General features: G+C 53.1%; 1 protein-coding gene across 5 annotated transcripts in view; it reads right to left on the bottom strand.

Moving 5' to 3' along the window:
- Positions 1 to 377: 377 nt before the first annotated feature.
- Positions 378 to 15,323, bottom strand: part of Col27a1 (collagen type XXVII alpha 1 chain) — a 125,421-nt gene continuing 110,475 nt past the window's right edge. For 3 of the 5 annotated variants that reach the window (XM_071600861.1, XM_071600864.1, XM_071600863.1), the window contains 13 exons: positions 11,634 to 11,687; positions 11,366 to 11,533; positions 11,116 to 11,178; positions 10,769 to 10,822; positions 10,646 to 10,681; positions 10,548 to 10,565; positions 10,292 to 10,327; positions 9,955 to 9,981; positions 8,184 to 8,249; positions 6,063 to 6,231; positions 5,083 to 5,192; positions 3,343 to 3,561; positions 378 to 2,169 (listed from right to left, as the gene is read on the bottom strand). In XM_071600861.1, the coding sequence (XP_071456962.1) occupies positions 2,023 to 2,169; positions 3,343 to 3,561; positions 5,083 to 5,192; positions 6,063 to 6,231; positions 8,184 to 8,249; positions 9,955 to 9,981; positions 10,292 to 10,327; positions 10,548 to 10,565; positions 10,646 to 10,681; positions 10,769 to 10,822; positions 11,116 to 11,178; positions 11,366 to 11,533; positions 11,634 to 11,687 (1,167 nt within the window). In that variant the 3' untranslated portion in view covers positions 378 to 2,022. The remainder of the gene's footprint in view (positions 2,170 to 3,342; positions 3,562 to 5,082; positions 5,193 to 6,062; positions 6,232 to 8,183; positions 8,250 to 9,954; positions 9,982 to 10,291; positions 10,328 to 10,547; positions 10,566 to 10,645; positions 10,682 to 10,768; positions 10,823 to 11,115; positions 11,179 to 11,365; positions 11,534 to 11,633; positions 11,688 to 15,323) is intronic. The other 2 variants (XM_071600862.1, XM_027949442.2) reach the window with 2 other exon arrangements.

Below are 15,323 nucleotides of genomic sequence, written 5' to 3'. Positions count from 1 at the left end.
GAGGAGGAGGAAGAGGAGGAAGAGGAGGAAGAGGAGGAGGAGGAGGAGGAAGAGGAGGAGGAGGAAGAGGAAGAGGAGGAGGAGGAGGAAGAGGAGGGGGAGGAAGAAGAGGAGAGGAGGAAGAGGAAGAGGAGGAGGAGGAAGAGGAGGAGGAGGACAAGGAGCAGGAGAGGCTGTTGAAGTTGTCAGGTTCAGGACGCGCCTTCTCTGGGGGATTTGGAGACAGCCAGGCCCAGGACACCCTGATCTACTTCCGCCTCTGTGCCCTTGGGTGTCACCACCTAGCAGGGCACCCTTGGAGCATCTGCCCTCCACCACACCCTGCCAGAAACTGCCCACCCAGCTTTGCAAAGAAGCACATGACCACAGACACGTCATTCTGTTGCCTCAGTTTTAAATATTTATTTAAAATCCGGAAGGGAAAAGGAGAGGCGGAACGCACTGGGGCTTCCACACACCGACATCGGGACAGACAAACACGAGGACAGCAGATAAACCCGAGATGGGACAGGGGCCCGGTGGAGTCTGGTACCATGGGGACACAGCGCTGAGATGAGCCCCAGCGGGGAGCGCCCAGGCTGGGACAGTGGAGGGGGGCAGTGGGGGCCGAGTGAGGTATTAAATATTGCAGACCAAACCCAATTCCCCAAGAGACACCATTAGAAATACTCAGAGACTTCCATATAATTTTCCTCTTTCCATAAAAATAATTTCATAGTTCAAATAACTTCAAAATCCAACCCAGGCCCTGATAGGGTACAATCCATATCATTGTGAATGCCAACGCATGCAGGTGGCCAAGAATAATTCTTTTCTCCCCAGCCCCAATTGACACCCACGTTGACAGCGGGTTTCTGCAGAGTTTAACAACACTGAGAAAGCAGGAGGGACAGCTGCCCAGGGGGACCGGCTCCTGGGAGGGAGAGCTGAGCTTCGTTCCCTGTTTCGTGAGATGGTTCAATATTTACATTCCGAGGCTAGCCCCAGCCAACACTGCCCTTGGCACTGGTTTCTCCAAGGTCAAGGCTGCTCCCAGGCCTCTCCAGGGCAACAACCTCCCTCCAGGACCCCAAAGGCCACACCAAGACGCTTTGTACAAGGACAGACATTTCCAAGTCCATAAGTTAAAGGGAAAGCCCTCTTCTTCCGGTTTCTGTTGTTGTTTCATTTTTTCTTTTCTTTTTTTCTTTTTTCTTTCTTTTTTTTCCTCCTTAGCAGATTACCGGACAAGCATAAAGACAACACTAGGAAGACAGAACGATTCCTCCAAACTTTGTCATTTGGAGGACAGAGAACCATGTGAACTGTGTCCCACATCAAAAAAGTTTCTTCGAAGTCTGTGGCAAAAATAGTAGCACCTTCAGAATCTTAAATAGGTTTTTTTTTTTCCTTAAAAAAAAAAAATCACTTACACTGCGAGACGATTGCGAGCACCGGCGATTTCACAGTGGAGGTAGCAAAAGTGGGGACCCCCCGCCCCAGGATCTCGCCTTCCCCACCCCGCTGCTCTTCCTCACCCTCTCACCTCTTTCCCAGGTGAAAAAATAGTAACACACCTTCTTTGGGTTTGTTTAAATAATAATAATATATATATTCTTCTCTCTTTCCTTCTCTCCTTTTTCATGTCTCCTTTCTAATATTGCACATCAAAAGCTCCCTGGCAGGGCCGGCTGACGGGGTACCCCTTCCCCCCAGCTGGCTTGGACGTGGGGCTCTTTGGGCAGGAGGCCGGGGAGGGAAGCCGGCAGCCGCCGGGCTGGGGTCGGCCGGGGGCCGAGGCGGGGTGCGGGCCGGCAGACTCGCTGGCTCTTTGGTTGGTCTTTGGGGGTGAGCTGCAATGGGCTCTTCCCAAGGACACTCTGTGCCCTGCTACCCCCCTTCCCCTGCTGCTGAGCAGACAAGATCTAGGGACCCCTCCGGCAGAGCAGGGGGCTGCCTCTCCTGGGGCCACCGCCCTCAGTACCCGGCCTGGCCTCCTCCTCCTTCCTCTGCCACAAGGCCACAGGCACCAGGAGGCCAGGGTCAGAGGAAGCACGCAGGGCCAACTTCCAGGCGGTACTGCTTCCCTGGTGAGGCAGGGGGGAGGTTGTCCACGCTGACAATGGGCAGCTGCTGGGGGTCCTGCGTCCGGAAGGTGAAGAGCGTCTGGTGCCAGTGGCCGTCCAGGACCTGTGGGTGGAGGAAGAGGTACAGGTACCAGGTGCCCCTGAGCCTCCCATCATGCTCAGAGCCTCTGCCATGGCCCTCCTCCTGCTCCGCAAGGCTCCACGCCACTCACCACAGCAATGACCTGTACTGGCACATCTACTTTGCTCCCGTATTTCTACTCTCCCGAGTGATGCTTAATGAACAGTAACCAAACCTTTGTGCACATTCTACAGAAAGTTCTAGAAGTAAAATTGCTGGACCAAAGAATAGGTCCACATGTGAAGTTTGAGACATGTATTGGATGTACATCTATACACAGAAGCTTTCCAGAAAGCTCTACCCATTTCTTTTCTCCAATCGTTTCATACAGGAACGTTGGTCTCCTCACATCCTCACGATCACTGTGCATTATGGTTTTGGTTCAATCGTGTAAAACTGGTTTTACCTTTTGATGATTTTATCTCCCCTCCCCCTGCAAATCCAGCTGGTTTGGAGCATTTAGAAATGACAGACTATCTGGAGAAGAAATGAGCCTGGCAAGGTGGGACCAAAGAAATATGTCCTCTGTCGAGAATTTGCAAAGAAGACGGCTTAGAGAGTTAAACTGGTGCAGAATTAAGCCCATCAGGAGATGGGATCACACATGCAGAATGCTGGCTTTCTTTATCCCACACTCATGGACACACTGTCCCATGTTACCTGCTAAAAAACTTAGTTCTAATATCTATCTCGATTTTTGTGCTTAGTATCAGAATTTATTGCTTTTATCTATTTTATTTTATTTTTTTTTACAGAAATGGTATTGTCTTAACACAATTTATCAGAAAGACCAACCTTTCCCCATTCACTATTCTGCAAGGCCAACTTTGTCATAAATCATGTCCACATACAAACCCAAAACAGAATTTGGATGTACTGATCAGTGGGGGGAACCCACAAAGACGCCTTAGAGGTGAGTACCTTCTCTATTAGTCTGCATAATTTTTCCCAGCCCAGACCTCCCCTTAGGAAGTTCCTGGAGGAATAAAAGTGAATAAAAACAACTTCTGAAATTGTTCTAATAAAAATATTACATAGAAATAAAAGTGACATACGTCCATACCTGTCGCACGCTGGCACAGTATAGGACCGTTAGACATACAAACAAGTTTTTTCACGCAAGTTTCCCCGTCTTCCATGGGCTCTGCTAATTACCTTACAGCCGTCCATGGACACCTCTGGCCTGAACTGACCCCCAGCTTCAAAGATCTGCCCGTTCCAGGCCCGGAAGCGCACAGCCTGCTTGGCCGGGGTGCGGCCCGTGGTCTCCTGCCACACGGTCATGTTCAGGCAGTGGATGGTGATGTGCTGCGTCACCTCGGAGCTGAGCAGGTGCAGGAAGTTCATCTGGACCCGGCTGACGGCAAACTCCACCTGGGGGGAGACGGGGAGACAGACGGTGAGGGGTTGGGTGCAGTGCCTGCAGCTCTCAGGGCTCCTGCCTCTCTCTGGAGGGGCCTGGATAAGCCCTTTCCTGGTCAGTTTTTCCCAACCCTCACGTAAGCCCACTTGAAAGACTGGGAAACTGAGGTCCACGTGAGCTGGTCCCCCAGCCCCTCAGCTGCATAATGAGAAAGGTCTGCCGACCCCACAGCAGAAGGATCTCGCCCAAGACGGAGACCCGTGGAGGGCGGAGGAAACGGGAGGCACTTTCTAAGCCTAAGTCCCAAGAGGCTGGGGGGTGGGGGTGCTGGCAAAGGCAGAGCTGAGAGCAATCAGCAAGACTAGGTGCCACTGAAATCCAGGGCCCTTCCCTGAACTAAGGTGTAGGTAAGTGTCCCAGAGGCCTTTGTGTTGAAGGCTTGGCCACCAATCGTGGGAGGTGGTGGGACTTTGAGAAGTGGAGCCTGGCAGAAGGGAGACAGGTCACTGGGGCTGCCCTTGAAGGGGCTACTGGTTTTTTTGCTGCTTCCCGGCTGCTTCCCTGCTCCCACCATGATGCCCTGCCTCACCACAGGCCTCCAAGCAACGGGGCCAACCAACCACGGACTGGAACTCAGGGCTGTGAGCCAACATAAACCTTCCTCCTTATAAGTTGCCTATCTCAGGTATTTTGTTACAGTAACACAAAGCTGATTAACACGCCTGCTATTGTTTCTGATGAGAATTGCAACACAAATAGGCAGTCACCTCGCCACCTCCAGCCTTGCCCATATGCACGGCAGGTTTGCCATTCAGCCCCTAGACCTCCGAGCCACAGGAGAGGGAGACTGCAGTGGTCTCTATGGCCCTGCTGACCTGTGAGTTCTGGCTACAGGGGCAGCGGCAAATTTGGCTTCCTCACGCCCAGCTCAGGGGCTGGTACCTGTCGGAGACTTAACAATGACTTGTTGACCCACTGGCTGACAGACTGCCTCCCTAGAGATTCTCAAACTCCAAGAGTGGCATGGTCAGCACACACCTTCTAGAACCTCCCAGAGGGTGGGGGTGGGGCTGGTAGGATGGGATACAAAGGGCTCTGGGTCCCCAGCCCCTGCAGTTAGAGCAGCTTCTCACTGTGGCATGAATCACTCCCTAAAATGCTCCTCCCAGAGAGGCAGGTGGCCAGCGGGCATCGAGCAGGGGTTCAGGATCGCATGTGTCTGGGAGGAATGTTCGAGAGGAGCATTGCACAGATTTGCTTCATGCTGATTGCTCGTGGTTCTGTGAGCCAGGCCTCGTGTGGCTGGCTGACTGCTCTGCTTTAGTACGAGGCAGAAGGGGGGACATTGGAACCACTCCAGACTCACACAGGTAGAGTCCCCAATGCACAGAGGAGCAAGCTGAGTCTCGGAAAGAGGAGGTCTTTCCCAGGACCGTGCAGTAAGACAGGCAGGGCTCAGAACAGAGCCTGGGTTGGCTGTGGCCCAGGGCAGAGCGGGGCAGACAGGGCCAGCGTAGGGAGAAGGTGGGCACCTTGGAGGCCGTGATGGGCTTCAGACACGTCTGTCCGCCGTGGGTGAAGTTGCAGGAGACTTCAATGGTGTCCGAGGAGCAGCCGAGGTTCGGATCCACCCAGTAGGTGCCTGCAGACAGCACAGGGGGGTGATGCACGGATCTGGGGAGGGGCGCAGGTCAGGTTCCGCAGATGACTCTGCACCTGTGACCCACTGAGCCCCACTTGGGCATGAAGTCGGGGTGAGCTGGGCAGAAAAGGGATTCCCAGGCAACAGAGGGGAAGGGAGCCTTCTAGGCAGAGGTCACAGCTGGAGGAGCCCAGGGCAGAAGGTTCCCTGAGGAGCTCGTCCTATGTCCCCCCCGGGGGGTGTCCATCTTCCAGAGGAGACAACAGGTGAGAGGTGAAGCCAAGGCCCCAGGGAGTGGGGGGTCATCTGCTGACTGCTTCCTCCAGGTCCCACGGCTCCTCCGGGCCCTGCCAGAGGGGCTCAGCCTTCCCAGGCAGCCAAACCAAGAGTGGGACCCAGGCCACCAGTCCCAGCTTCACGAGCCGAGAGGGGAGGTGACTCAGGCGGTGCTGTGACAGGCCCCAGATCACAGATGGGAGAGTTGAGGGAGGTGGAGACCCAAAGGGAAACCCCGGCTCACCCGGGAAGCCTTCCTGGGGCTGAGCTCTCCTGGCCCTTGGGGACTTTTTCTGCCAAAACTCTATCTCATTGCACTGAAATGGTCGTCCCCAGCCTGTGGATCTGTGGCTCTGGAACAGTGGGACCACTCCTCTGTGTACCCCACAAAATCCTACAGACCAGGAAGTACAGCCTGGCACATGGGAGCTCAGTGACTCAGTCAGTGGCTGTCTGTCTGTCTCCCTAAGGACAGAAACTTGGCCCAGAGGTGCTGAGAACCAAGTACCTCCTCTGCCCGGCTCCTCCTGGAGCTGCCCCCCCAGCGCCACCAGCCTGGGCAGGAAGCGCCCGCTCCCCTGCAGTCGCTCTCACCGTCCGCCATCTTCTGCTCACAGTCCATGAGGTCCCGGCAGACCCGGGCGGGGTTCTCCTTGGTGCCCAGGGGTGTCTTAATGCTCTGGATGAGGTTGCTGAGGTAGTGTAAGGTTTTGAAGATCTCCCCTCCCTGGTCCAGCACCAGCCGGTCTGGATAGCTGTACCCCTGTCATAGGAGAGGCATGGCCATTGGTCCCTCAAGTCCTGGCTGGCCTGAGGTCCTCGCTGCCTGGGAGGGAGCTCAGCTCCCAGGCTGGTGGCCAGGCCAGGCTGCGTCTCTCTCCACTTCACAGATAAAGAAACTGGGGCCAGGGACAAGAGGCAGTGGGTGGGGCTGCCGCCTCGGCTCAGGTTTGAGGAAGCACAGGTGAGGCCCTGTTCTCTGGCACAGGAAGGGCAGAGCCCCAGGAGGAAGGCAGATGGGATGCACAGGACACCACGGCGTGGCCTGCAAGGGAGAGTCCCTGGAGGAGGAAGTGCTGCCTTGGGGGCTCCCGTGCCCTGCTGGGCTCACCTGGGTGGGAGCAGGAGCTCCTGTGAGGCACCAAGTCACACACTGGGACCAACAGACAAAAGTGCCTGGGGGAGGACTGCGGCTCAGAGATGGGGGAGGAGGGGGATGGCCGCAGAGTGCGGGGAGCAGGGCCTTTGGGTGACCCTGAGCAGCCCCAACTCCTCCTGCAGGACCTCCAGCCCCTTTCCAAAGCCACAGATCAGAGCTCAATAAGCCCTCCCCCCAGACCTGGCAGAGGCCACGTGTATGTCTGTGTGCATGCACGTGGGTGTGCATGTGTGTGCGTGAAGGTGTGTGGATGTGAAGGTGTGTGCATGTGTGCACGCAGGAGCATGTGTATGTCTGTGTGCATGCACATGGGTATGCACGTATGTGCGTGCAGGTGTGTGGGTGTGAAGGTGTACACATGTGTGCATGCAGGTGTGTGGTGTGTAGGTATGAACAAATGTTGGTGTGCACATGTGTGCATGCATATGGACGTGCATATATGTACATGCATTTGGGTGTGTAGGTGTGCACATGTGTGCATGCAGGTGTGTTGGTGTGTGGGTATGTGCATTCAGGTGTGTGGGCGTACAAGTGTGCACATGTGCGTGAACGTGGGCGTGCGGGTGTGCACATGCATGGTGTGAGTCTTCTGCGTGGACAGAGCCCACCCCCAGCCCCCTCTGCAGTAGGTGGGGGCAGGAGGCCATGCTCCAACCAAAACAATGACAAGAACACAATGTGCCCCTTGCAAAATTCTGACCCCTGGTCTCCGGCACTGTTCTCCTGCTCTGTCCCCTGGCGAGGCGTCCCCCTGCCATGGAGTAACCTTAGGGATGGTGCGTGGGAGAGGAAGAGGGCACAGCCCCGGCAGGCAACCTAGGTCTGTCGTTACCAAGCCAGCTGGCCTTAGTGCACATGAGGAATAAATGTCCACGTATCTGCGGACACTCATCTCCTGCCGTGTGCGAGGCGCTGTGGGGAAGGCGCGGCGCGCAGGGCTATTGTTAAGGATGGCCACAGGCCAGCTGCCTCCCTGGGTGTGGAGCAAATGACCTCCTGGGTGGAAGGAAACTCTCCCCTTCTCTGCCCACGGATATCTGTCTTTCCACTGACCTCCCTGGGTGGACGGCAGGGGCCCATCCCTGCTTCTGTCCCTGTGGACTGCGAGCCCAGCAGTTACATAGGAACAAAGAAGCTGGCTGTGGGTGGAGGTGGAGCTGGAGCCGAGAGCTCCCCATCCCGGGGCGGGGAGCCGGGTCCCGGCCGAGCCCTGACCATGGCTGACTGTGAGCTCTCTGCTGCTGGAGGACGGCTGGCCAGGCCACAGGGCGCCCAGGGGAGCGTCTCTCCCTGACTCAGGGCAGCAAGCGTCTCCGGACCCCAGAGGCCCTGGAGAAAGCACAGGCCAGAGCGGCTTCTGTGTGCCGGCCGTGTGACCTCGGACCTGCTGCTACCCTTCTGAACCCCGGGAAGAGCCTCATCTGGGATTGTGAGGTGTCATAGACACGGCTCTGACACACTGGTGCAGGCCAGGTGGAGGGCACAGATCACACGAGGGCCGTCAGCCACACTTCTCCCAGGACTGGACACCATGTGGGCAGAGCTCCTGGAGGTACCTCTGGTCGGAGTGCTCCGTTAGTGTCCATCCACGTCTGGAAAGCTGCCCCAAGGTCATCTTGTTGCTGTGCAGGGAAAGACAAGGGGTATATCCTGGTCCCCCAGGCCCAGAAAGTGGGAACCCCAGGGCCCGAGCACCCACTCTCCCACCCCACTTGGTCTGGCAGGATCTTGGTTAATCATACACTCTGCAAACTCCTTCCTCCCATGGAGACAGAGTCAGTGACTGTAGGCACTGACTTTAGGCACTTCAGTGGCTCCCCCTGGCCCTTGGGATTAAGTTAGAACTCCTCCCGTGGTTACAAGACCCAGCTTGAGTGCTGTGCTCCTGAGCCCTGTTTCTCTCCTCTCCCCGGCACATGCTAGCACTGGGCACACTCAGAACTTCTAAGTTCCTAGGTGCCGTGCTGTCTAACCACAGGGCCTTTGAAAGTGTTGCTCCCTTTCCCTGGAAAATTCTTCCCTTCCTCAAATGCACTGTTAGGCTATCTCCTATTCCACTGCTTCTCAACTGGGGTGATGATGCTCCCCTGGGGCATTCGTAATACCTGGGGACATTTTAGACAGGTACAACTAGGGAAGGGCACTACTTGATCTTCTGGTCAAAGACCAGGAAAGCTGCTCAGCCTCCCACAGGCACAGGATGCCAAGGTCAGCAGTACAAAACTTGGCAGTGGTGGGAGGCCTCTCTGATCCTCCTGGTTCCAGGCCGCTGGGGCCCCTTTCTCTACGCCCCACAGTTCCATGTCTGGGGGGCACTGTACCAGTCTCATGAGCCTCCAGCCCTGCCCCGGGCTGGCAGAGGCAAAGTCTTGCCAGAAGAACAGGGGAGAAGAGATCTGGGCACCGAGTAAAGCCGAGGACCTGGAGGGACACCTCAGGGTCCAACCCAGCCCTGCCACTTCCCATCCACGCCCTGGGTCTCAGTCCTCCCATCTTGAAAATGGGCCTGACACAAAACTCCCCTCAATGAACTGAGGAGCTAATTCATGAGTCCACCCGTGGAAAGCTCTTCTCCCGGTGTCTGGGGTGTAACCAGCAGGCAGTTGATCTAGCTGTCACTCAGAAATTCAAAATCCTCTCCTTTTCTGTATTTTAGGAGAAAAGGCTTTTCTCCTGGTTCCCTTCCCTCCCCACTGTCTCTTATGGATGAGAAGGACGCGGGGATGTGGAGGGACAGTCAGGGTGGCCATTACTGCTTCTGTGACAGTGGACAGAGGGACCTTGAGAAACTGGGAGGAGCTGAGAGGCTGAGGACTCCTGGCCCAGGTGCCATCTCAGCTCGGTCTTCCTGGGGCCCTGCCCGGGAGGGACACTCTCAGGGCTGGATCCAGAGGTCAACCAGGACAGTGGAAAAATGGGGACAGATTTGTCCCCGGTGGGGCAAGGCCACGCTGTCAAACAGGGGTGTGGTCCCCATCTGTCCACTTTTCTGACCCTCTTTGGACAGAATCTGAGGCAGGGGATCCTCAGCAACCAGCCCACATGTCGGGGCACAGACAGGACCAGGGGCCAGCAGCTGGGCAGGACCCTGGACTCATGGTCCCCAGATGCGAGTCCAGCAAGAGGAACACTCAGCTTTCCTGCCTTGTGGCCCCAGGCCCCTCCTGTGGCCTAGGGTTCAGGGCTTCCGCCAAGGAACGAGAGGACGGGGGCATCCCTGGGCCCGGCTTAGGGTTCTGGCCACTGTGGCCAGACAAGGCTGTTAGCTCTCCCCTTCACCTCCCAGGCCTCTCCCCAAGTGACCAAAGAGAACATTCTCCAACTTACAAGCTGGACTGGACGCCCTGGAGGTCCCTGCAAAAGAAGATGGTGGGTCAGCACTGGATGGGCCCGGTGCTGAAGCCCCGGCTGCCAGGAGAGTGGTGGGCCGTGGGGCAGGTGAAGACCGCCAAGCCAGTGTCTGTGCTGCCGCAGGCCGGGATGACCGTCCCCGCCCCCAGGCTGGTCTACGCTCTCCCAGAGTCTGTGACTGCCAGAAGCATGTGAGTCCTGCGAGACTCGGGGTCAAGGACAGTCTGCTGGCAAAGCCTTGATCTCCTCCATAGGGACCCCGCCTCTGCCCAGATGTCCAGGGTGCCCCATGCTAAGACACCAAGCTACCTACCGGTGGGCCAGGCCGCCCTCTTGGGCCGGGAGGACCCTGGAGGAAGAGAACAGTTAGCCTTGGTCAGCAAGGGCCCTCCGTCTCCCACCCCAGGTCCTCATCAGGCAGACAGGAGGCCCAGGACCGTGGTTCCCTGGTGTGGACAGGTGCAAATGAGGTCCAGAGAGAAAGGGCCCACAGGACAGTGGTCACGGACAGGAGACCCAGAGCCCCCGCCCACTCCCCTGCCCTTCGCCCTCACGCCAAGCACACTCACCCTGGGACCCTGCAATCCCTGGAGGGAGACACAAGAGGGACAGAGTCAGACGCAGGCCGAGCTGGGGCCCACCCTGAGTCCCCTCGTCCTCCACTCACCCAGTCCCCTCGACTGCCTTTGTCGCCCTTTGGACCCTGCAACAAACCAGAGCCCAGTGAGACAGGGTCAGAGGGGAATCCAGTTCCCGGAAGGGGAAACTGAGGCCCAGCCCCTGCACCTACCGGGAGTCCCGACGGTCCCAGGATTCCAAGGGGCCCAATGATGCCCTCCTTTCCCTAAAGGAGACAGACAGGCTGAATGGGCTTGTTCCAGGCCTGGGGAACGGTCCCAGGGACAGAGGCTGGGGGGCTGCCTGCGTGTCCCCAGGGATGGGTGGGACACCTCCTGGCCACACACTCCCCGGCTCCTCCCACATGCAGCCCTTTCTGTGTGCCCGGGGGCTACCAGAGTGGAGCAGGAGGAGAGGGGGAGGAAGGGCTGCAGCCCAGCTGGTGGAAAGAAGCAGGAAAAGGAGGATGTGAGTCCCAGGTGTGGCCAGTCAAGGGCTGGAACAGAGGAGGGGACTCACCATCAAGCCAGGAGGCCCCCGGGGGCCCTGGATGCCTTTGAAGCCGATGTCCCCAGGGGGGCCCTGCGGAGAGCAGAGGAAGGGCAGTCTGTGCCTGGGCAGCCCAGGGGGTCCCCCGAGCTCCCCCATGGTGTCTGGGCCCCAGGAGGTGGTAGGAGCCCACCCACGGGTATCGCGCAGACGCAGGCCGTGGCACTGTTGGTTGGTGGCCTGTGCCTCTGGCAGAGTTCTGCATCCATCCTCCACTTACTGTCCCCACTTGACAGATGAGGAAAGCGAGGCTCAGCGGGACTAAGCCGCGTGCCTGAGGCACAGGTGAGCCGCGGAGCTGGGCCAGGAACCCAGGCGTGCCATCATGGCAGTGAGCGTGAGGACGTGCTGGCTGCTGGCTGTGTCCCCAGCTGTCGTGGTGCCCACACTGTGAGTGCTCGGCCAATATTGGTGGAATGAACAAGTGAATGAACGAGTGGGCGAGGGTAGAGGACCCCACAGGAGCCGGGAGGAGCGGGGGTCCGTACCTTGGGTCCAAAGAGGCCAGACACTCCTGGGAAGCCCATCTCGCCAGAGTCACCCTGTGGGGAGAGCAGGACAGGGCTAGGGTGCTGGCCCGTCCCCCAGGACCCAGGGGCCATGGGAGAAGAGTGACGAGCTCACACGCGCGGTGCCAGCCTGGGTGCTGAGGGGCCAGGGGGCGGCGTCCTCCACCAGGCGAGCGGGGAATCCACGGGGAAACTCCACAAGGGCTCCTCTCCCAGGTCCTCAGGAAGAGAGAGGAGGGATCCGTGGAGCCCACCCACCCCAAGAGCTCTGTTAGGACATGGTCCCCTAGAGTCACCAGCGCTATGGGCCAGCTGTTTGACGTTCCCAGGTGCCCTGTTTATAGATGACAGAAATGAGGCTCAGAAAGGGCGGGAATTTGCTGAGCGTCACACGAGTACTATGTGATGGAGGGCACCAGGTTCAGACTGGGCGTAAGCAATTACAGAGGCCCAGACCCCCACAGCCAGTCTACAAAGTGGTCAGAGAACAACCAGTCAGGGAGGCAAGAGAGGACAGGACAGAGAAGTGGACTCTATTCATGTAGCCTACAGCTGACCTGTGCCTGGGCCACACTGTGGTTACTCTAGCTCTGTAATAAGTTCTGAATTGGGAAGTGTGAGTCTTACAAATACTCGGATCTTTTCCAGATCAGAATCTATTTGCTGACTTCAGCAGATTGTGGTAGGGACTGCACTGAATTGGGAGGCCAGTGTGTGGGGAGTATCGCCATCTTAGCAATGTCATCTTCTGATTCATGAACATGGGATGTCTTCTCACTTATTCAGGTTTTTCTTCAATATTTTTCAACAATGTCTTGATTGTGTTCAATCCATAGATCAATGTGAGAAAAATGGACATCCTCATAATCTTCAGTCTTTTAACCCATGGACACTATGTAGGTACATATGTTTTTTTTTTTAATTTTTCTTAGCAATGTTTTGTCGTTTTCAGGGTACATTTCTTGCACCCTGGTAGTAGATGTATCTCTTGGCATTTCATATTTTTTTGCTTTTATAAACAGTATTACTTCTAAATTTCAATTTGTGATTCCTTGTTACTAGAAATTGCTTAATATATAGTAATATAATTTATTTGTGCATATTGATCAGTTTCCAGTGATCTTAATAAACTTGCTTATTACAATTGCTTTCTTGTAGATTTCATTTGATTTTCCTCCGTAGAAATCATTTCATTCTACAATGAAAATTTTTAAATTTCTTTTTCATGCCTTATTACACTGACTAGAATGGCCAAGATGATATTAGATGGAAGGGGTAGCTTGTTTCTGCTCCATAAGAGAAAGCATCCAACTAATCACTACTGCATATGATGTTAACTGAGTTGTTCTTGGATTTTCTTTATCAAATGAAGAAGTTTCTTCTGTACCTAGTTTATTGGAGTTTTTATCAGAAATGAAATTAGATTTTTGTCAACTATTTTTCTTCATCTACTGAGACTATCAAATGGTGTTTTGTTTTAGTTTGTTAAATAGAAAATGATAGTGGAATGAGGTGGCCATCATTACCCTAGGTACATGTATGACTGTCCATATGCTGTGATACTACATCATGTACAATCAGAGAAATGAAAAGTTGTGCTGCAACTGTGTGCCATGAATCACAATGCTATCAGAATAAGTAAATAAAATTTAAAAAAATATGGTGGATTAGAATGACCTATTTTCAAATGTAATACCACCCTTGCATTCCTGGGATAAACTCCACGTGGTCTTCTTGTGTTGTCCTTTTTAATACAGTCTTAGACTCATTTTTCTAACATTACATTGAGAATTGCTGTGCCTCTATTTATGAGGTATACTGGTCTGTAGTTTTCTTGTAATGTCTTTGGTTTTAACATCAGGTGATTCTGGCTCATGGAATAAGTTGGCTCACGGAAATAAATTCATTTTCTGAATAAGTTTACATAGAATAGGTATTATTTGTTTCATAAATGTGCTTAGTAAAATTCACCAGAGTTTTAATTGTGGGAAACTTTTAGACTCACTTATTCATTTTCTTTAAGAGATACATGGCTGTGTAGGTTATTGATTTCTTCTGGAATGAGCTATTAGTTTTGTCTTTGAAGAAATTTGCCCATTTCACCTGAGAGTTACTTAAATTTCTTGACATAATGGGTTTTTTTTACAATATCCCCTTATTATTCTTTTAACACCTGTAGTATCTTTAGTGATAGCATCTGTTATTCCTGATATTAGTAATGTAAGTATTCTCTCTCTCTTTTTATTTTTCTGAGAAGTTTATCAATTTTACTGACTTTCTCAAAAAAACAACTTTCCATTTTTCTTATTGTTTTCCTGGTTTTTAAAATTTCTGATCTTATTGTTTCCTTTCTTCTGTCTGCTTGGTATCTAATTTTTTCCCTAGTTTCTTACAATGGGATCTGAGGCCATGGATTCGAAAGCCTTCTCTATTCCTTAAACACCCTACTAAGTGCTGTCTTGGCCCCACTAGTGATACACCGTGTTCTCATTTCATAAAATATTAATTTCCCTTTTGATTTCCTCTTGTGGATCATGTGGATGTTCTTTACTTAGTTTTCAAATATTTGGAGATTTTTCAGATATCTGTTATTGATTTTCCATTTCATCATCATGGTACAGAATATTCTTTGTGTGAATTGAATCTTTGTGACTTTTTAAGGCTCATTTTTATAGGCTCAGAATGTCATGTCTTCGCAAATGTCCTGCATGTGCTTGCAAAGAATGCATATCTTGCTGATACTTGGTGCAGTGCTCTATTAGGTCGCGTTTGCTGATAATGTTCCAGTTTTCTACATCCTTACCGAATTTCTGACTATTTACTCTATTTATTGATAAGAGAAATATATTGAAATCTTCAATTGTAATTGTGAATTCGTCTACTTCCCCTTATAGTTCTATCAGGTTTTGCTTACTGTATTTTTTAAAATATGTTTTATTTATTTTTAATGTGGTGCTGAGGATCAAACCCAGTGCCTCACACGGGTGAGGCAATTGCTCAACCACTGAGCTTCAGCCCCAGCCCTGCTTACTGTATTTTAAAGTCTATTATCAGGTGTATGAACATTCAGGATTTCTCTATCATCTTGACAAACTGACCCCTTGGATCACTATGAAATGAACTTCTTCATTACTGTTAATAACCACTGCTCCAAAATCCATTTTGTCTGATATTAAAATAGCTTCTCTGGCTTTCTTTTGACAAGCATTAGCACAAAATATCTTTTTCCATATCATGACTTTACCCTATTTCTGTCTTTACATTCAAATGTCTTTACATTATTGTAGTAGTACATAGTTGGGGCTTGGTTTTTTTATTCAATTAAATTATAAATCTGTTTTTTGGGGGGAGGGGTACCAGGGGTTGAACTCAGGGGCACTTGATCACTGAACTGAGCCCCATCCCCAGCCTTATTTTGTGTTTGTTTAGAGACAGGGTCTCATTGAGTTGCGTTGCACCTTGCCTTTGCTGAGGCTGGCTTTGAACTCGCCATTCCCCTGCCTCAGCCTCCTGATCCACTGGGATGACAGGCGTGGGCCACAGCACCTGGCATAAATCTGTTTTAACTGGGGTACTAGGGCCAATTGATATTTGTTTCTATTCTTTGTTGTCTACTCCTTGTTCATCTCCCCCTCTTTGTCCAGCAGGGTGAGGTATCTAGCCCCTGAG

This window comes from Marmota flaviventris, chromosome 13 (assembly GCF_047511675.1).
Source record: "Marmota flaviventris isolate mMarFla1 chromosome 13, mMarFla1.hap1, whole genome shotgun sequence".
NCBI lineage: Eukaryota > Metazoa > Chordata > Mammalia > Rodentia > Sciuridae > Marmota > Marmota flaviventris.
The sequence above is the reverse complement of the archived record's forward strand: the minus strand, read 5'-3'. Positions and strand labels throughout refer to the sequence as shown.